The sequence below is a fragment of the Poecilia latipinna genome, unplaced genomic scaffold (genome assembly GCF_001443285.1).
Source record: "Poecilia latipinna isolate Pla-1442-1.1 unplaced genomic scaffold, P_latipinna-1.0 Scaffold790, whole genome shotgun sequence".
Taxonomy (NCBI): domain Eukaryota; kingdom Metazoa; phylum Chordata; class Actinopteri; order Cyprinodontiformes; family Poeciliidae; genus Poecilia; species Poecilia latipinna.
Genome location: NW_015113406.1, coordinates 233,492 through 255,955, shown reverse-complemented (window position 1 = coordinate 255,955; position 22,464 = coordinate 233,492). Strand labels below are relative to the sequence as shown.

At 36.2% G+C, this 22,464-nt stretch overlaps 1 protein-coding gene across 1 annotated transcript; it reads right to left on the bottom strand.

The window, feature by feature from the left end:
- Positions 1 to 3,363: 3,363 nt before the first annotated feature.
- pth3r (parathyroid hormone 3 receptor) lies at positions 3,364 to 21,489 on the bottom strand. Its single transcript, XM_015046736.1, has 13 exons — positions 20,475 to 21,489; positions 13,431 to 13,536; positions 10,789 to 10,899; positions 9,717 to 9,841; positions 8,855 to 8,949; positions 8,593 to 8,746; positions 7,310 to 7,463; positions 6,842 to 6,902; positions 6,073 to 6,139; positions 5,894 to 5,988; positions 5,120 to 5,261; positions 4,994 to 5,035; positions 3,364 to 4,196 (listed from the first exon to the last, which is right to left on the bottom strand). The coding sequence occupies exons 1-13, from the start codon at positions 20,535 to 20,537 to the stop codon at positions 3,756 to 3,758; spliced, it is 1,656 nt and encodes a 551-aa protein (XP_014902222.1). The 5' UTR covers positions 20,538 to 21,489; the 3' UTR covers positions 3,364 to 3,755.
- Positions 21,490 to 22,464: the final 975 nt, after the last annotated feature.

The window sequence follows — 22,464 nt, the reverse complement described above, 5'->3', positions numbered from 1 at the left end:
TCTAAGTCAGGTCAGAGGGAATCTACTTTCAAACATCTGTTTTTAAATCTTTTCAGGCTGGATTTGGAATGGATTATTTTAGTTCATAAATTTGCATTTCATCTATACCAGGGATTATTTAATATTTAATAATAATCAGTAATTATAGCAAAAATAATATAAATACCTTTTAATTTTACTGCAAATGTTGAAAAGTTGCTTCTTTTTAAGCTTTTAAATGAACAAAGATGAGCTGGGTGTCGCAGTACTCTGTTTTTATGACAGAGGGCGCATGAGCTTCCTTGGGAGTTCAATTCACTTCCTCACTTTTCCCAAGTTAAATACTGAAGTGAATTAGACTTTCAATCAAGTCTGTAGTTCATTAGAAACACCACACTTTACTCCAAAAACATTTATTAAATAATCAGGATTTTCTTTTTTTTTTCTTATTACAATTACAACAATAGCGCTTTAGGGCCAGTGTAGATATAAAAAAAAAATAGGAGTAAATTTCTGCCACACACACAAATTTTGAGATTTAGGAATTTATAGGAATTTTTTGAGTTTGAGAAATTTAAAATGTTCTTTCAAAAAACAGAAATCTTGAGATAAAGTTCTCAAAAAATTTTCTAGAAAAACTTAGAAATCTTAAGATTGATCTCAAACATCTGGAAAAAACATGGACATTTCTGACTTCAAAAAACTTTCTAGACAAAACTTGGACATTTCAAACATTGACATTTTTTTTATATTGGAAACTCTTTGCGTTTCCAAAAGCAGAAAAATTTTGGCATTTTAAACCCAGAAATTTTTAGTTTTATCTACAAAATTTCTGAGATTTAAAAAATATTTTTTTCTTCTAGCAAATCTTAGATTTTTCAAGCTCAAATTTTGAAGGTTTTTTTTTTCTAGAAAATTTCAGAGATTAATCTAAAAATATGTTTTTTTTTTCAGCAAATTTTCGACTTTTGAAAGTTAGAAATTTGCGCTTCTACAAAATTTTGTATATAAATCTCGAGATGAAGTTTTCTAGAAAAAAACATTCAGTTTTTTTAGATTTATATCAGAATTTCTGAAGTTTTTCTAGAAAATGTTAGACTTTTTAAACTAAGAAATATCCGAGATCTTTTCTAGAACATTTTTGAGATTAATTTCTGACTTTTTTTTTTCTAGGTTTTCAACTTCCGAAACTCTGAAATTTCTAAGCTTCTTGTACAAAATTTTGGAGATAAATCTTAAAATTTCAGAGTTTTTTCTGGCAAATATTAGAAATTTTAAACTCAGAAATTTCCCAGGTTTTTCTATAAAATCTCCAAGTTTAATCTAAAAACTTTTTTTTCTGAAATTTACTCCTGTTTTGGCCCTGCAACGCCGTCATACAACACAGAGTAAACGTCATACAATATTTACAGATGCAGTCCTTTTGTCTGTTTACCTGGTGAGTCCTGGCGGCTCGTCCTGCAGGCTTCTCACTCAGGCTACAGCTCTCCAAAATAACTCCGGTGTCTGTTGCTCCGAGCCGCGGCCTGAAGGGAATGTGTGAAATTCTGGACGGTGTTGTGAGGGAACTCGGGGCAGAGGTCACACCGGAGGAAGGAATCAGGGGTAAAAAGTGCATCGGCCCTGTGATTCCTGACAGGTTGATAAATAGGACCGTTCTGAGCGCTTGGGCAACAGCAAGGGAGGGAGATTTGTCTAGACACGCCGTCTAGACTCCAAAAAAAAATCCTGAGATGTTGATGGATGGGTTGTTAAAGTAGGAGCTGGAGTTACTGTATGATGTCCTTGTAATAAATACCATGTGGAGGTCTACTTTTGGAAAAGGGAGCGTCGTCGGAAGTACGATTGGACTGAGGGTCCTCCACAGGGGCTTGGAAAACCAAACACAGGCAGATGAGAGCAGGGAGAAGGATCACACTGGAAAATATCCCACTGTTTATACACACAGTGTCCGTGGGTTTCACCAAATCCTCCCCAGCACCACATCTTTCCACAGTTTGCACATGAACCTGCTCAGATTACTCTCACATGAATGAAAAAAAAGCAATATTACAACTCATACGGTGAGAGAAATTAAACGAGGCACCATAAATCAGAACCAGAGAGCTTAAATAACAAAAAATAAACCATGAATGGTGAACATGTTTGTCATCGTTTACCTGCAAAAAACACAAGACTTATCAAGTATTTTTGGTTTATATGTGCAAATATCTTAGTACACTTGAAATAAGACAAAACTAACTTATAAGTAACTTTTCAAATATAGGAGCTTGTTTAAAGTCAGTAATGCCTTAATATTTATGTAAAAGTGTTAGTTCCACTGGCATGTAATTTCACTTATAACAAAACATTTTCCCATGATACTAGTGAAATAATCTGCCAGAGGAAATAGAACTTTTTAATCCATAAAAAGGAATTATTGACTTAAAACAAGCTCCTACATCATGCTGAAAACTTATAAAAATATTCACACCCTACTCTAATTTAGTGCTGAAGAACAACCCATGGATTAGATCAGGAAGAAAATGAGACCTGGTCCAAAAGGTATGAATACTTTTGGAAGGTGTAAACGGGTTGTACTTATATTTTGTTATCATTACACAAAATATCTTTAGTTATTCAGATTGCTCCTGTACCTCACTGTAAACACTTTACAAACCACTGACTGTCATAAGTTTGTGACTTTAAGATCGGGAGCCCCTCCTTATTTCTTCTTCTGTGGTTTTGTTAGTTTGTCCCCTTTATGTTTCATGTACATTTATTTCTAGATTTATTAAGTGCATTTCTCTTGGCACAATTGTAATATATCCATCCTGTAATGTCAATATTTAAGCGAACTTCCGATTATAAAGTCGCAGTTACTGGCTTGAGTTTTGCAGCTCATTGTTTAGATCCGGAAATGTCGCGCATGCGCACAACACTGGAGGGCAAAAAGGTGATTCTTTTACATGTCTTTCATATCCGCGCTGCCGCCGTATAATAATCCGGTTCCCGTTAACAAAATAAAACCTGTAGATGTAGATATTAGTAATTCAGTGCAGTGTCCCGCACAAAAGGGGAAAATAACGCAGAAAACCACTGAAGAACAACTCAAAACTACTCCTATTCTTTTTCTCGCTCTCTGTCGGCTACTCTACGTTGCCATAGCAACTGACAACACCACTTTAAATTTAAGGACTCAACTCCGAAAAAAACACACAAACATTTCCCATACAAAGAACAGAATATTCAGTCGGTTATAGTATCATGTTTTCAAGCTTGATATTTGCTTTGTGATTATTAACAAGTGATCGCTGTGGTAGATTAGCTATCGTAGCTAAGCTAACAGCGGGATTGGTTAGCTGATTTAAACACAGCTCTACTAATGATCTGTCAGAGTTGATGTGTGGGCTGTTTTTCTGTTGTTTTTTTTAGTTAGTAAAAATACATCACATCTACATATTAAGGTTGTCAAAGTCAAACAAGAATAACTGAACTACTCCCTTCAGCGCGTTATATTGATAGTTTAACAGCGAAAACCAAATGCTAGTCATGGTCAGCCAGCAGCTTTTTGCCCTCCAGCAGGGAGATGGCGGTGGGATCTAGAGCTGCAGCAGGTCTATAAACTTTTGTTTTGTGTAGTTATTGGAGTGGGCAGCCCATAATGGGGTTGTATTCGGGGTTTTTTTTTTCTTGCCAGAATAAAAGGACAAGTGAATCCCTCCCTGTAACCATAACGACGACACGGAAAGGATCCAGTTACAAAGCCACTGTGTCCTGCCAAGGACCTGTGAAGATTATAAAATGGTTTCTAGCTCTTTCACAGGTACGGAGCAGTTTGGATCTGCTGCTGCGTTACTGCTGCTGTTATCATGCTCTTTGCTGGCTCTGGACTCGGCCCTCCCTGGCTTCCACACCGCCGCGTCCTGCTGGGAGCCTGAGGCCTCAGCGGTGCTGGGAACGAACACACACACGCTGCTGTGGTTGTGGTGGAGCGACGACGGGGCAGAGTGACGGGGCGGCCTGGCCCCTGACCCCCCAGCGGCCCCTCCTGACCCCGCTGTGAAGGAGAAAGCCCTGGGATGAATGGCGGACATGCAGACGCTGTGGGTGGTGGCGTGGGACATCATGCCGCCGTAGTAGCAGCTCCCGCCGCCGCTGCTCGTCATCCTGGCTTTCTGCTTGAGGTCCAGCACCAAGCTGCGTCTTAACCAGGCCTTTTTTACCTCTGCCTGCACCTGATTTACATCAGAAGACACAAACTCATCTCTTCTGACAGCTGGAAGCTTAATTTAACAAAACTACAACTGAAACGATCAATCGAATTAATCCTGATTAATTGATTGTTGAAATAATCATCAACTGGAGAATACAGACTTACAAATGGACAATTTCTGAAAGAACAGCATTCTTAGAAGAGTAATTAATACAAAACTACAAAATTTAAAACAATAAAAAAGTTGTCTGCACTGCAAAAACAAAACCTTACTAAGCATTTTTTGTATAGTTTCTTAGTATATTTAAAATAAGACAAAACTTAGAAGTAACTTTTCAGCACAATATAGGAACTTGTTTTAAATCAATAGTTCTCCAATACTGCAGAAACATTTGTTGTAAATTAAATAATCTGCCAGTGAAACTAGTACTTTTCATCAATATTAAGGAATTACTGACTAATACTTAGTAAGATTTTGTGTTTTTGCAGTGTATAAATATGTTAAACCCAGAACTCAAGTGGCATAGTTTAGCTTCACCTGGTTCAAATTCTGTTTAAAATATCTCATATTAAGCACATTTTGTTATACAATTTTAAAAAAAAATATACACATCAGCCCAACACTGTTTAGATGTTAAGTCAAATAGAAAAGGTTGAGTTTTTCACATGTTGATGTTAGAAAAATGTTTTGACTTTATTCACTAAAGGAATGCTGTTATTCCTTTAGTTAAGATTGTATAATAAAAGCTTAAATGAAAAATCTGCAGAAAGTGCACATTTTTAATCAATAACTGTAGTTCTTGTTAGTTGCAGCTTTACCTCGCCATTGCAGAAGCAATAGATGAACGCCACAAAAAAACCCTGAAAACACAAATTTTAAGAAGACAATTAGCATAAATAGTTAACTCGTTAACCATGCTGAAACCAGTCAGGTTGGGCTCTGACCTGAGAAGAGTTGAAGAACATCTCATAATGCATCTGCACCTGCCACAGCAGCCCAGTCACCTCGGTGTAGGGCAGGGCCATAAAAACTATGTAGTGGACTCCGAACAGAGGCATCAGGACCAGGGTGGACTTCAGGAGCTTCCTGCAGAAGAGAATACACGGGAGAAATTACCAAGAGAGAATGCTAAAATTCAGCTTTTAGTTTTTGAAATATTTTAACTTTTATGCAAATTTCAGCTCCACCGAAATGCATTCTGATGAATAAATTCCACAAGATTTTGTGCTCTTTGTGCTCACCACTTCTGCCTACTTTAACCTAGAAACTCAGTTCAACTTTTAAATAAGTCACAAGATATTAAGCTATCTTCATGTGATTCAACTTTTTGATCTCTTACGGTTTTTCTAAACTCACGATTTGACTTTTATGTAGATTTTTGCCCGTTTTCACGCTTACAATGTAAACCAATGACGGAATTCTTTAACTGCCAGAGTGCGCCACTCTGGCACTGACACTTTTTCAAACTTTACTGATTTTTTTCACAAACAAAATGCTGCTGTTCGTACAAATTTCACTCTAGAGAAATGATTTATATATCAAAACACAGCCACTGGAGTCTGCTTTGAGGGAATATAAGCATCACTGCTGTAGGCTTTACGGTTTTCTTTAAAACTCCAGGCATGTCACCCCTTCGTCCATTGAGCTCCATATAAAATCTTTTCAGCTTTAACTAGCGAACTAATAGTTTGTTTATTTTCCTTCTAGGAAACTTTCACCTGTACTGCTGCCGAGGATCCAGTTTTCCAGTGTTGGTTTCCCACAGTTTAGAAGCCAGAACACGGATTATGTTTAGGAAAAGGAGGAAATTCACCTGTGTGGGCAGAGGCATAAAGTTATATCATCCTTATATTAAAACCATCAATAAGGCAATTAAAGGTAAAAGTATTCTGATTACAACAATGGCTGCCAGAATGGGAACTTGGTAGATCCACTTCAGGTTTCCGGCGCTGATGTCCCAACATCTGGAAGCAGGAAAGAAGCAACTGTAGTGAACATGATGGAAAAATATGGGCTCAAAAGCCAGAAAATAACAAAATGGCATCTTTTCCTACTATGTAAGATTTGTGTTACAAAGTATTTTTGGTTTAGTTTCTACTGCAAATATCTTTGTTCACATAAAATAAGACAAAACTAACTTACAAGCAACTTTTCAGCAAGATATAGAAGTTTGTTTTACGTTAATAAGACATGTTTTCCCATAAGTGAAAAAATTCAATTACAACATGGAAAAAAAAGTCTTCTTATAAGTAAAATAATCTACCAATGGAACTGGTACTTTTAATCAGGATTAAATAATTACTGACTTAACACAAGCTTCTACATTTTGCTGAAAAGTTATTTTAATTTTGTCTTATTTCAAGTTTACAGAGATATCTTCACTAGAAGCTAGACCAAAAACACTTGGTAAAATTGTATGTTTTTTGCAATATAGATTGTCTTACATTTTTTGTTGTAATCATTTAAAAACAATTATTACATTGTTTTGTAATTCTGTGAAAAATGGTAATTATTTTTTTTCACTATTGATTGGTTATATTTTGATTCCTACAATTTCAATCAGAGTTTCTGCTACTGCAATTAAATATGGGTTGCCAGTAGAGCCAGAAATTGTGGAGGGAGCTGCTTTTATGAGTATAAATATTAAGTTGTATCAGTTAACTCACTGAGTATCTGCCAGCGAAGCTCGGGCGCTGACCCAAATGGACACAAACACAGCAGGAACACCTGGACCAGCAGAAAGACACATTACAGTCAATCCTGATGGAAAGTTTTCATACTTTTTAGCTATTAGTGTAGTAAATACTAACATACTGCCACATTAAAAGGCATTTTCAGTTATGTAAAGTCATAAAACTAATAATAATAAAAACATTATCATCCTCTGATAATTTGATTAATCTCAGATATTTCCTTAAAAAAAAAAACGAGGAAATTTCTGAGTTTGTGAAGTCAAAAATTTGCTAGAAAATAACTAGAGATAACTACATTTTGGGATTAATGTCAGAAATTGGATGGCTACCTTTTACTTTTACTTGAGTAAAAATATGTTAAAGTACTGCTACTATTACCTGAGTATATTTTTTTGGTTACCTTGCCCACCTCTGGACCTGTGCAGCCCGTCTGCCACTTACCCCAGCCCATGATGGTCAGAGCCCACAAGTAGTTCTTGTCAGACAGGAACGCCATGAAGATGAGGCTGTGCAGGTACAATCCCTCCACCAGAATCCAGTAGTGATTGGTTGCCAGGAAGTACAGGAAGAGCGTAACCGCAGCTTTACACCCAGCCTGATGGCATAGAAGCAGCCGTTACCGGAACCAAACCAACCCATTAGTGGAACTTTTGTTTGAACACTGAGGGCTGGTCTACTGGCTTCCATTTTTAGTCAGCCATGGTGCGTGCACTTACACAAATTCCTGCTGAGATCTAAACACAGGATAACTTTGCAAGCCTATCTGAGCATAAAGCCTGGAAAGATATGGATGCATTTAGCCTGACTCCGTCCAGTGAAACAGTGGGGCCCAATATTTGCAACCAGAAAAATAACAATTGTTACTCAGTTTTAAAAGTCATAAAAAAATCCTGATTCTAATTTAAGCTAACATGTCAATTTTTAACACTCACTGTTCCTATGATTTAAACACCTTTTCCCCACCCTATGTTCAATAAATATCTTTACATCATTTAAACTTAGTGTGAACTGTTTAAAAGGGACCCATAATGAACATGTCCCTTTTTTTATTTCCATTTGGGTTCTCAAATGCTTCTAAAAAATGCTCAAGAGCTTTAAAAAAAAATCACCCAGCTGTTTTTTAGTGTCTTGAAAATGAAAGAAAAAAGAAAACCACTCAATTGTTGAGTCACAATCAACTGGCATTCTGCCGTTACCTAGCAACCCCAGTAGAGTTCCGCCCGTTACCTAGCAACCCAAGTGGAGCTCCTGCACAGTTGTTCAGTTGGTTTTACCGCTGTATGCTCAGGACAATGGCTGCTGGAAAAGACAAATGTTTTGTTGTTGATTTACTATGTAGAAACTACTTGCTGTATTCTTGCTGGTTGTGTAGGAGGCTCTAGTTTTGCTTTTCAAAGATTGTGATTGTGCATCTATCTGCAGCCATTTTCAGGTGAGAGTATAAACATTGGTTTTGGGGGACGTGTCCAGCAGCAGCTTATTTGGATTTAAAGTGACAGAGGCCTTAAAAAAGATTCATCTGACTAAAACCTCATTATCTAAGAATGATTTTGTGCAAAAAAATGTAATGAACATCTTTTGTTTAGCCCACAGACATATCCTAACCTGTTCAAGGAAGTATAATAGGTCACCCTTGAACAAACTGTTGTGCTTATGCTTTAAAAAATACTATATGTAGCACAGTAAATGAGGATGTAGAAACAAAAGAAGTTGTGTCTACTTACCATGGGCTGTTTCACAGCTGTGAACTCAGACTCGGCTCTGCTGGCGTCAGATACGGAGTAGAGCACAGCGTCCTTCACAAAGATGCTAACAGCTCGACAGATGAAGGAGGTGAAGAGGTGAATGTGAATGTAATTGCGTGTGCAGTGGAGGCGCCTGGAAAGAGTTTGTGTGACAAAAAGAAAGCATCAAAACATATTTTATCATGTTAAAGGTTAAATTCCTCATTTAAACTTGAAATGGCATAATTTTGGGTTTTCGTACTTGAAATAGCAAAGGATGGAGATCGCCACCAACAAAGATGCCAGAGAAATGGAGTAGCCGATGGTGTACATGAGATGGAGGCGCTGAAACACCTTCTGAAAAGAAAACCAAGCATTTATTACATGTATATCTACGTAAAAATATTATATATAGTGGAAGGACGATGACTATTGGATGCTGTTTGGAAAGTTACAGAAAATTAACAGGAATAATTTCAGTTATTTAGCCTGTCATAAGAGGAAGAAAATGGGTATACATTTTTCAAAGTCATATTTTCACCATTATTTCCTTTATAAATGTCAGTTTCAAACAAAAATAATAATAATTATTAACTAAATATCCAGTTTGGATCTAAATATTTAACTTGAAACCAGAAATTATTTAGCTAATATGAAAATTCACTTATCGACAACCGGAAGTTGACTACCTAAATAAAATCGATTGCAGGCGCTAGTGAGTTGATTTATTCGCTTTAGTTGTTGCTCACGTCACCCTTAATTTTTTTTCTCTCGACTTAAAAATGTTCAGCTTAAACATGAGACACGCCGATTTAACGCCAAAACAGACGTTTAGCAATGGATCTACAGCAACGGTGACTGCGCCAGCTCACCCAGCTTTTATTTTGATAGTCCAATTCCGGTGATCGGCACGTAACTTTCCATTCTAGCTAAATATTTTTGCTAGCTAGCTAAACTTTTAGCTTATTTTGCTTGCCAACTGAATACTTCGAATTATTAAGCTTAAATCTAAATATTTATCTTATAGCTAAACTAAATATTTAACTTGAAACTGTGGCACGTAAATATTTCAATCATTGCTCGGTGAGACAAGCTGAAAGAAGCCAAACAAAGCATGTTGTCACCTCCTCCAGGTTTCTGTGGTTGGAGGTCAGGTATCGGGTGCACTCCGTGTAGTTTGCCCATGTGCGGTTGTTACTGGGCACCAGCTCCCAGTTCCCTGACACGTCACACTGGCGGTAAGCTCGCCCTGATTCACAGGTGCACAGGAGACAGTGACCAACACAAAACAGGCAACACAGTCCCTGCAAACTGCCAGTCCTGCTATTTGTTTTTAAATCAGGCATCTCATGTTTCCTGCATGCTAGGGCCATTGTAAATAAAATGTCTACCAAAAAACTAAGAAATTTTAAGATTAATCTCTGGAATTTTGTAGAAAAATCAAGGACATTTCTGAGCTCCACAAGTTGAACATTTGCTGCTGCAAAAAAAAAAAAAAAAAAATTGAGATTAATGTCAGAAATTTTTGAGAAAAAACAAGAAAATTTCTTAATTCCAAAAGTTGAAAAATTGCTACAAAAAACAAGACAATTTGAGGTTAATGTCAGAAATTTTTGAGAAAACACCATGAAAATCCCTTAGTGGATAAAATTGAAAATGTTTGATTTTTGGACATTTTTCTCTAGAAAATTTTTGAGATTAATCTAAAAATTTCTGAGTTTATTTTGTAACAAATATCCCACTTTTAAAACTGAGAAATTTCCTAGTGTTATCCAGTAAATTTCTGAGGTTTATCTAAAAATAGATTCTGAGTTTTTGTAGAACAGTTTTGACTTTTCAAATTCAGAAATTTACATGTTTTCTATAGAAAATTTCTAAAATTAATCTCAACATTTCTGAGTTTTTCTAGCAATTATTTGACTTTTCAAGCTGAAATTTTCCCTGTTTTTACTAGAAAGTTTCTTAGATTAAGCTCAAAATTTCTGAACTTCTTTTAGGAAATTTCCAAAATTTCTTTGTTTTTTGTATAAAATTATAAGATTAAGTTCAACATTTCAGATTTTTTTCTGGCAAATTTTCAACTTTCCAACTTTCTTTTTATCTATTTTCACATTTCAGAGTTTTTTGTTGGAAACTTTCTCCTATTTTTCCCTCAGCAGACCATCGTAGTTTGTTGGTGTGTTTCTGCTGTGTTACCTCTGTGGTTGAAGTCATAGATGTATGCTGGGCACTGCACTGAGACCAGCTGCCCAGCTCGGCTCCGGGGCCAGCAGATAATCCCATCCCACTCTGGTGAACAGTCCCCGTCTGAAAAATGATGAGAAACAGGATAGCCACATTAGGAAGTAGGAAAAGGTCTGATTATCTTAATGCTAAGTGTTTTCATCTGGTATATCCCCATGGTACAACTGTTTTAATTTCCACATAAACATTTTTTATTCATCGGTCTAATATTAGACAGCAAACCGAGCTGGCAGGGCCTTTGGGGGTTACTGGGTCCTGGACTGAGAGGCTAAAATAAATTCCTGGATAATCAGTTAATCATCTTGGTCTGGTTGTAGGAGCGCTGCAGTAGAAAAATTAAATGTTTCTACCCAATTTAACGGTTGTTTTTTATGCCCTACAGTTATTGGCAGCCTTAGTAAAAATAGTCTAAGAAGATGCAGTTTAGGGAGCTGAAACAAGGTGCAATGCTACAAGACATGAAATTGGTTGAGCAGAAATTAGAAAAACTGTAAATTAGTGTCTAAACTTTTTGCCAAATTCATTAAACTAGAAATGTAATAATGTGGTTATTGTGATTTTTTTTTATCTGCTCAACAATAAACAATATTTTTTATTAAATCTTTATATTATTAAACACCTAAGACATGAAAAAGGTCTTCGGACTGTTGGATAATTAACAGAAAAACTAATATTTGTGAAAGTTTTTGGGTCGTCAATTCTTTTTATAATTCTTGATTTGTGGTAAGAGGCCGATCAAAATCATTTCAAGGGCCACAAAAGGCCCCTGTGCCACACGTTGGACACCCCTGCTGTAGCTGTTAGCTTCTGCATTGGTGCTAAGACGGTTTCCACTGTGCATATTGATACTTATTAGGGTAAATTTGGTGATTGAACCGTTATAATTAATTATAATTCATGGAACTTAGCTAAAATATTAGATATTGATTTCTTTTAACATCATTAGACATAATCATAGTTTATCGTTTAGTTTATCCCAATTAGCAGAGGTTAAAGACATACATGATGCAACAGAAATCATTAAAGTATTTGACAGATTTAGCAAACATTTAAATAAAATTCTTTATAATAGTTCATATAAAATGTTGATAAATGTATAAATTGTACAATAATTAACCATAAAATAAATGTAATTTAATTATTTTTTGCTGTTTGTGCAGCAGATTAAATAACTTGGTTGTGATTTTTGATAATTTAAATTATTTTTTAATGATTTTCATTTTAGTTTTGCTCTCACTGGGGAGATGATTGGGAATCACCTCTTAAATCCAAATTTACTGCTTCTCTGAATTCCTGTTTTCGTCCCCAAAGTTTGTTTTTACGCTGATGATGTTGTGAAATGTTTTTCCAAATAACCATCAGGACATTTCAACAGGAGAGTTTTATTTTCCCGGCCGTTGAGAACTTTCTGTCTTTTCCACCAGGCCACAGCTGCTAATTTTAAGACTTTAATCCTTGGATTTCTGACTTTTTGTAAACGCCTTCTGTGTTTGAGTCACGATCCAGCTGCAAAGTAACGAACTGCTAGCAGCAGCTGCAGAGCGATCCCTGCTTTCCAATCGTTTGGAGCCCGGATTCAGAAATGCCCTCCAGTCAGAAAACCAGATTATTTCTGAGAGCCGGCTGGGAGCCACACAAATTAGATTGTGGAGAAGTTTATCGCAAAACGTCGCCTTGTTTGATTGGTTGCCTCAGCGAATGGTTCACTAATGGGTTCAAAGCGTAAATGACTGTTAAATGAGACTTATTGCTCCTTTTAGAGTAAAATAAACAGAATAAAGCAGCTTGACATGGGTTTAGTCTAAAGTTTGACACTATTAAAGAGTTTAACTCTCATTTACTCTGAATTTATTGTGTTTAAACAGGCAACAGTTTAAAGTGTAAAGTGGATTATGTGCTTTAACATGAAACTGTTGGGACTTCAGCCGACTCAGTTACCTGGATAATGAGGCTTTTTGGAACAGCTGCTGCTTTTCTGCTGTGAAAACTAAAATTAAACTTCATTTAAAATCTGAAATGAACAAAAGTCATAAAAAAAGAGGAAGGTTCAATTTGGAAAGGTGAGGAAATATATCCAGGACTGGAAAAATATGGCATAATAATAATAATTCCAAACTTTATCCATCCATCCATGTTTCTCTCTTGCTGAGTAAAGTTTCCTATTTCCTCTCTAAAAGTCTGTGTTGTTCGGGGGTCTCTGCTTTAGACTGAGAACATTTAGATCTCAAATTAGGAACAACCCTGTAAATCTTTCTACACCAGTACAACTTTGTATAAACTCGCGCTGGGAAGACTGCAGCAGCTACTTAGAGCCACTTTACTCTGACAAAGTTTTCCTCGTGTTGCTCTTCGTCTCAGGAAATCCTCCTCCTAAGGCAACCGTAATTCATCGGCTCTGACACAGCCTCTGCTTTGGAGCCTAAATTAAAATTTTTCCCATTACAATAAATCTGCGCTGCAGCCGCAGATAACCCTCAGGAGGATATTGGTTGGATATTACATCTGATACAGGATAATTAATACAAGCCAGGAGTTGTTGTTCCACATTTAGACGGCAGATATCCCCTAAAAATGAAAACAAGTAGCACACGGACCTTCGACGAGGGCCATTTGTGCGCGGATGCTCCTCTCACACCGGGCGTGTGCACCAATCAGAACAAAGATCTGCTCGTCTCGCGTGATGACGTCATCGGAGTCTATCTGCAACAGACAAGATAACATTAAACCACAAATATCTCTGTTTACCTACATATTTTAATAAATGACAATAAACCGACTTTATTTCAACCTGACAAATTGGTAATTATGTTCAAATGAAGGTAAATTATTTATTTTACTTCTTTCTGTAAAACAGGAAATTTTAAGGTGATCAGTTAAAATCTACACTGCAAAAAAACTCAATCTTACCAAGTATTTTTGGTCTAGTTTCTACTTAAAATATTTTAGTACACTGGAAATAAGACTAAACTAACTAACTTACAAGTAATGTATAAGATATAGGAGCTTGTTTTAAGTAAATAATTCCTTTATATTGATTTTTTAAAAAGAGTACTAGTTCCACTGGCATTTTATTTCACTTATAACATGATGAAAATGTTGTTACATGTGAAATAATCTAAAGCAGATAATTTATTTACTTGTCTACTTTTAAACTTTCAGTTCCTCGTCTGTGTTGAAGTTTCAGTTATTAACTGTTTTGAACTCTTAAGGTAAATGTTTATACTCATGCTCTTATTTTGAAGTTGGTAAAGACTGTTTACAAGCCAATTCTGTTTCCTCACATTCTGTTTCTGATTTCATGAAACTTTGAGAAAATGGCAGGTATGTGTTCAGGATACATCACTTTCATGAAACAGAAATGCAAAAATGTGCATGTATGAATTGTTTTGAGAGCACTAAATCAGCACATTAGGACGTTAGCATTAGCTTCTGCTAATTACCATGTTGGTGCAGCGCTTTAGCGTTAGCAGAATTAATGTTTATGATGGTTAAGGGTTAGCAGTGCTAACCGCTGGTTAAAACCTGGTCTGTGCCGGAGGTGGACAGCGTACCCAAACACTGTGCTCAAGTAAAAGTGGCAATACTTCAACTTTTTTTATTCAAGTAAAAGTAAAAAGTAGTGAAGTAGAGTAAAAAGAAATTGAGCAGTCATTTAACATTTAAAAATTACATTAACAGATGGAAAGAAAAAATGGAGATGGAGTGAAAATTTTGGTATTTTAGGGACAAAATGACAATAATTCATATAATAAAAAATAAAATCAGGCAAAATTATTGTTTTTCAAATCAGATTCTTTTAATAAAAAACTTATGAAACGTTAACAAAAACTGCAGGTGTGTCTGTGTCTGGTGAATGTTTGGTTAAAACATGTTTGTTTTTCATTCAGTGGGTAGAAAATCCAGAAATTACTAAAATAAAAGTAGCGATACTATATAGTAAAATTACTCAAGTAAAAGTAAAAATACTCCTAAAAGTATGTTTTTTGTTTTTTGTTTTTTCAAAAACGTTACTCAAGTAAACGTAACTAGCTGCTACTCAAATCTGGTCTGCACTAAAATCCAGTCAGTCTGAATGAATTGTGTCAAAGTTGGTTAAATATCCAGCTATAATTAACTTACTACTCCCACTTATATTTCTAACTAAATATATCCCACTTATATTTCTAACTAAATATAAGTGGGAGCAGTTTGCATAAATTGTCTTTGTGTGTAGAAGAGAATATCTGGAGTTTTCGATCTTCTGAGAACAAGAAAGGCCTGTGAACACCTTAAGCTCAAACCTTTTGATTTTTCCCACAGCAACAGAGACGTTTCTATTAAAAGTCAGAAGTCTCTTTCCAAGTAAAGCGATCCGTCAAGCTGTTCAAGGAGCTGATGTGCTGCCTCCAGGTGTTGTGAAATTTTTGTGCGAGGGTGCGGTATGTGATGAAGCCCTGCTACCTCGCCTTGCTCAGCGGCAGGGCAGCGGGTCCTCAGCACCGCGGCGGCACCGGTCAGAGCTAAGCTACACAAACAGCTCTGTGTTCCCGGGAACATTTCACAACACAGCAGCAAAACAAGCTGCGAGTCAACCATAGAACAAGAGGTGGCGGAGATGTCAATCAATCTGGCTATCTGGAAGACTGGAGATGGTTATTTTTAGCTTTCTTAAGAGAATAAATATTTTGTTTTTACTTGTAAATTGACTTTTGAAGGGGTACTATTATGTAAAAATTCTCATTCTTTTTCTCAACTGATTCTAAAAACAACTCAAGTACTTAAAGAATCAAAAACACACCCAGACATTTTCAGGAAATAACTTAATGAGCAGTCGAAGTATTCTTCATAAAATCAAGAACATTCATGAGGCTGTCCTGGGAAAACTGAGTGTCTTCAGTCAGAGGCTTCTTCAGATCCAATGTAAAACAGACTGCTACAGGAGAGCTTTCCTGCCAACAGCCATCATTACCTAACTCTGTAAAGAGTTTGAAATAATGAGCTACAACAATGTTTGATTTCCTTTTGGGATCAGTAAAGTTACCTAGCAACCGCGGACATTCTGAAAGGAACTCCAAACAGGCAAAACTGATTCTCTAAGATTGATTTTGTGGGAAAAGAAAGTAATAAATATGTTTTGTATAGCCCCTAAACTTATCCTAACCTCTTTAAGAAAGCGCAATGGGTCATCTTTATGGAAGTTTATAGCTGTAGTTTTAGGCAGTCAGAACTTTTCTGTATTTGGGTTTATGTGTTGGCTGGAGTGAACGATGTGGGCTTTTTCTTTTCACAGCTGCCTTCCTCAGAAGCCAAACAAAATTCTTGTTAAACAGACGAAATCCCAGCTGGACCAGGTCATATAACTTGATATGTGTCAAGTGACACTCTTGGCACAGGCCATAAAAGGTAAGCTAACGGTAGTGAGCTGTGTTTCTCATTCAGAGCGCAGAGTGATGCTGGGGGTTTCTCCTCAAGTCCAGGATGAAGGAAAACCCTTGTTTGTTCTCGGCCAGTAATGGGCACGTTGCATATACGGTGACAACAACTACACTGGAAAAGATAACAAATCTTACCAAGTATTTATGTCTAGTTTCTAGTGAAATTATCTTAGCACTTTTAAAAGAAGAAAAAATGAACTTACAGGTAACGTTTCAACAAGACAGGGGTTTGTTTTAAGTCAATACTTCTTTAATATTGATGTAAAAGTTCTAGTTTAACTTGATATAAGTGAAATAATCTGCAATTTTATCTTAAAACAAGTTACAATTTTGCTGAAAAGTTACTTGTTAGTTCGTTTTGTCTTATTTAAAATGCACAAAGATATTTACACTAGAAACAAGACTAAAATATTTTGTAAGATTGTGTGTTTTTGCAGTGCAGATTACCTTAAACAAAGTATAAATTCAAGATATTACAAATTATTTTTTATCTAGTTCTATTGCAAATATCTTAGTGCACTGGAAATAAGTCAAAACTTAGAAACAAATTCCTTAATACTTATAAAAAGTGCTTACAACAAAATAGTTTTCCCCTCATATAAGTGAAACAATCTGCAATTTGTACTAGTACGTTTTATCAATATTAATAAAATTTGGTTTTAAAACAAATTGTTGAAAAGTTACTTGTAAATTAGTTTTGTCTTAACTCAAGTGTACTAAGATTTTTACACTAGAATCTAGACTAAAATATTTGGCATGATTTTGTATTATCAAAGAATAAATACAAAATATTACAAAGTATTTCTCATCTAGTTATATTGCAAATATATGGAAATAAGACAAAACTAGCTGAGAAGAAACTTTTTCTGTAAGATGGGAACTGACTTTAAGACAAAAAAATCCTCAATCTTGATAAAAATTGCAGATTATTTATAACAAGATGTTTTCTCCATGTTGTAAGTGAAATAATCTGCCAGCGGAACTAGAACTGGGTTGCTAGGTAACAGGCTGAGCTTGGCTGGGGTTGCCAGGTAACGGCGCTAGTGGAACTATTTTCTAAAATCAATATTAAGGGAATATTGACTTAAAACAATCTCCTATATCTTAATGCAAAGTTACTTGTAAGTTAGTTTTGTCTTATTTCAAGTGAACTAAGATATTTGAACTGGAAACCAGACCAAAAATACTTGGTAAGATTTTGTGTTTTTTACAGTGGGAGGTTCTTGCAACACATTTGCCACCATCAAACTTCAACATGCATCGATTTTGTTCTTCAGCAAAAACAATCAACATCAGTAAAAGGAAGCCCTTCACATTTTACTCTTGTACCGAGGGGTTTTGCTCCTGACAGATATTGCATTTAAGCAAAACAATTAGTCTTTACATCCATTCCCTGTTGAGCTGTGAGAGCATTAACCCTCGCGGGACTCATCTTCCAGCCAAGTGATTTTCAGGCTGACTGGTCTTGAGATTGTAACTCTGTCAGCGGGCCGGCACTCCAAATCGACCCGAGGGGAGATTTAGTGATCAAGACACGGAGGTGCATGTAGCCGTGTGCTCACGATCCGGCCAGTGAAAGCTGGAGGATCTGTGACGCAAGAAGCAGCAGACAGGTAATTTCTAGCGGAGAAGATTGAAGGGTTGCAGTTCGGTTGGGTTGCGTCATCGCTTTAAGTGCTGCGTTTTCAGGAGAACAAAGAATCCCGATGAGCCAGGAATGCACTTTCTGAGAGACGCTATCTATAGACGGAGCGGTCGCAGAAACAGAAAGTCCTCCACAGAGCACATCCGACAGTTCGCTTGGAAAGCCGCAGAGGATCTGAAGGAAACATGAAAGAAACCACAGCCTCTCTCACCTCATCAGAGGCTGCGGCGTCTGGCTGTAGTACACTGCAAAAACACTAATTGTACTAAGTATTTTTGGTCTTCTTTAACTGGGTTGCTAGGTAATGGGCTGGGCTTGGCTGGGGTTGCTAGGTAACGGGCTGGGCTTGGCTGAGGTTGCTAGGTAACGGGCTGGGCTTGGCTGGGGTTGCTAGGTAACGGTGCCAGTGGAACTAGCACTTTTTCATCGGAATTGTTGACTTAAAACAAGCTGCTATATCTTGCTGAAGAGTTACATATGTCTTATTTCAAGTGCTATAAGATATTTGCACTAGAAAATAGACCAAAAATGCTTGATAAGATTTTGTGTTTTTTGCAGTGTGTGAGTAAAAATGCCATCCAAAGTCACCCTTAAAGCCATCCTGGGAGAAAGTTTTAAAAATAAACCAAGTATTCTTGGTCTAGTTTCTACTGCAAATATCTTAGTGCACTTGAAATAAGACAAGAGTAACTTTTCAGCAAGATATAGCAGCTTGTTTAAGGCGATAATTACTTAGTCTTGATTAAAATAACTTATAACAAGACTTTTTTTCCATGTTATAAGTGAAATATTCTGCCAGTGGATGTAGTTTGCTGAAAAGTTACTCGTACCACAAACATACTTGGAAAGATTTGTTTTTTACAGTGTAAGGGTAAAAACAGCATCTAAAGACACCCGTAAGCCTTCCTGGTAGAGCAGATAACTTCAGGACTGATAGTGCGGTGGGCCGGGCAAAAGAAAACAGAACAAAGACACTGAATGTGCAAAACAAAAGAAATAAACATTTAATGGTAAAAGTCAGTAAATTAAAGCTGATAAAGAGCAGAGAGTGTAATTAGATTGAAAATCTTAAAATGACGGCTTTTGGAGTGGCTTCCAGCTGAAACCTGGATTATGAAGCAGCATGTGTGTGAAAACGCTTCCCTGCTTGTCCTGCTGAGAACTGAGGCTGTAATAAATCACAGAGATATGACTGCTGATTGTTTTCGTCCCGGCTACATACTTGGACCAACGTACATATTTGGTCATGTTTAAACACATTTTTTCCCTGCTCTGTTATTAACTTTTTAGAGATGTTTGTTGATTTTATCCATTGACTAGTTTAACTTATTATTCCAAGCATTCTGAGGTCCAAATTAAACATTTCTAATGTATTTTTAGCTACTCTGTTTCTGATAATGCTACTTTGTGTGTTTTATTTTGGTCATTTTTTTGTTTTTGTGTGTTTCTAGGTCAAAATTAGGCTTAAATATTCCTATTTTTGTCCCTGTGGGTTGGATTTCCTTAGACTTGAACTTTTTTTTAACTACTTTGAATAATTAATTCAGCTTATTGTTCTGTTTGATAGGAACAATTAGAATATAACTGAATAGAATTATTTCATAAAAAGTGCCTTTAGTTGGCATTTGTTGTGTTATATAAATAAATAATCTTTTTTTTTTTTTACTTAATTTAATCATTTTGTGTTTTAGTTTGATAGTTTTTACATCCACATGTTTCTTTTCACGGTTGATTTGTTGAGTTCTTGTCTGTTGTCAATAAACTGTCTTAAGGCTATATGCATTACATGCCTCTGTTTGTGTCATATTTTACTTTCTGTAATAAAACAGATGTTTTTTTTGTTTTGTTTTTTTGGGTGCGGTTCATGTTTAAGGAACAACGAAACCGTGCAATGGAACCAGAAATTAGCAGCTTTGCAGCTCCGTGTCAGTCCTGCAGAGTCGCTGTTGATAAATCCAGCAGGTTTATCAAAATTGGTTCCAGTTGTTGTTCCTGAAGCTGGCCCCTCTTCACCTCAGGTATTAGATAAGCCTTTATGTTATCATTTAAAAACTATGTTTTGTATTTTCCCACTTTAGAAACCGAACAAAGCCAAAGTTTGCTGCTCTTCTTACATTTTTAGATTGATTTTTTGCAGTATTTTCCTTTAAAATCTATAGAAAACGTAGGAAAGTAAATAAATATCTCTCTTATCAAGGCATTAATATGTTTTTTTTAATGTATTCAGAATTGAAACAATTAGTTTAAGTCACGAATAAGTGAAATGTTCCACCTCTGGGAATACTTTAAAGTTATATTATTCTATAAGAATCAGAACCTGTTTGAATTATATTTATTAGAAATTTCATAAACGGCTCCAAATTAATAATATAAATAAATAATACTAAATTAGCATATTTCAACAAATATATATAACAAAATATTGTAGAAATACACAGAAAATGAATAAGTTAATCAAAATTAGAGGTAAACAAACGGAAAACTGATTTAGTGAAATCAGTTACTTCTTCAATCAGTCTTGCTGATAAAAAATCCCCAAAATTCTTTGAGATGATAACTTATAGCAGAAATAAACTCACCAGAGCAGCAGCCGTCATCATGCAGTGAAAAAGAGCCGCAGCATAAACTCCCTGCAGAGACATGATTTATTTTAAAACGGCCTCAGAAAGAGAAACGCACAACTTTCCCCTCTGACGACGCGCCTCTCCTCAGGTTCACTGCCCACTTCAACTTCTGCAGGTCTGTTGTTCTCTTGTGTCCCATCAGAGCTCACATTTTGTTAATAAGTCCAAAACAAAAAGTTTTTTTTTTTCTTGACATGCAGGAACAAGTTTTTTAAAACATAAAAATATTATTTTCCTTTAATGTTTAGACATTTCAGCGGGACGCAGAGCCATCAGACAAGCGCAGAGGATGAAAGCTTCAGGTTTTCCGGCTCTCTGGACCGTCGGGCTGAGATGGGTTGGCCTTTATTGGCTGAGGTTTTAACCCTTTCCGCTCCTCCTCCTCCTCCTCTCCTGTCATCTGTCTCTGGTTGCCTCTCGCCTGCTTGAACTCTGCTTTCCAAACCAGGCAGTGGAGTAATTATCTTTTTAACTGCCGCCACTCAATTTAACGTTCACATCACATAAAGTCTGGTTTACTACCACGCTGGTAAGTGCCCACATAATAACCCCTGGCCTTCAGCTCCCCTTACACACACATTTATACAGGTTTTACACAGAAAGCAGGTTTGATTTTTGATAAAACTTCATTATTCTCATATTTGTCCTACTTTTAGACGCCATATCATTTAATAAAAACAATAACATTTCCCCTCAGTGTTTGGAAACCAATGTTTTTTCAGGCCACAAACAGGTTTCACAGAGACTTTTGATGTTTACATATTAGATAAATGCTTATCTTCAGCGCTAACTTCTAACCTTCTGACACTTGCAGAGACAGCAAAAGCACAAGTCGATGATTGGGTTTGGATTCTTTTTTTTTTGTTTCCCACACGTTTTCTGAATCAATAAATTGCTAAAAGTAAAGAGGAAAGCATGAATAAACGTTTTTACACGTGTATCTGCAACGCAAAGTAGCTTACTGACCTGAATTAAATGAGAAATCAGCACCATTTCATAAACTTTGTTCCTAATTTTTTACTTTTTTAGACAACTATTCAGTTTGGTTTTGGATGTTGTGCTCTTATTGTTTTCTTTGGGAAAAAAAAAAAAAACAACTCGCTGTGGCTAATTAGCATCTAATTAGCATCTCAAAATCTCAATTAATACCTGACCTATGACCCCAAATTTCAGATGCTTCATGGATGCAGAGGAAAGAGCGGAGAAAGGAGGAGGAAGTTCAAAACATCTCTACCTTCCATCATGATGGGCAAAGATCATTTCCCCGACTCCAAGAGGAGCGGCAGAAGCAAACGAGGTGGGTTAGCAGAGCTTCCTAAAAGCTGATGATGTCATCCAGGACATGTTACTGCTGAAGAGATACTGAGCTGTTAGCTTCCCGTGACAGCCATAACAGTGTAATACAACAGTCTTAAGTCAGAGGCTTATTCAGGTTCGTTGTGACACTGACTGCTATAGGAGATTCTTCCATATAAATTGGATAAAAAGACACAACCATTTTCTCACAGTGTGGCTTTAAATCAAACCAGGTTTCTCCTCTTTTAGGTCAGTTGGGATTCACAAATTATTTCTGTTTAGTAAATATCACACTAACTAGAGAACTAATGTTTTCAAGATCTTTGCAAAGCATTTTAAATTTATACATTTCCACACATCACTGCAGAATTTGGTGGAACAGATTTTTAAACTGATAAACTTGGATCAAATGTTTTCTTGTTCAAACTTCAGATTAAAATCAGGGATTTATGATGTCCACTGCAAGACTTTATCCTGAATCCACTTTGTTTTTTTTATTATAATTATTATTCTTTAAAGCTGCCGTAAATAACTTTAAAAGAAAATATTTTGCCTAGATATTTGTTCAAACTGTTACTGTGTTGTGACAGTACAGCATGAGAGGAAATCCAGCTCCTCTGATTCTCCCACAGAGGAACTAGAAACAACC

What these genes read in the sequence shown, in the direction of transcription:
- pth3r (XM_015046736.1), bottom strand. Translation starts at nt 20,537, where the DNA reads ATGTCTCTGCAGGGAGTTTATGCTGCGGCTCTTTTTCACTGCATGATG. An exon ending in ACAAATGGCCCTCGTCGAAG is followed by an intron (nt 10,900 to 13,430) that starts GTCCGTGTGCTA and finishes ATCATTTTTCAG; the next exon opens with ACGGGGACTGTTCACCAGAG. An exon ending in GATCCTCGGCAGCAGTACAG is followed by an intron (nt 5,262 to 5,893) that starts GTGAAAGTTTCC and finishes TCTCTTCTGCAG; the next exon opens with GAAGCTCCTGAAGTCCACCC.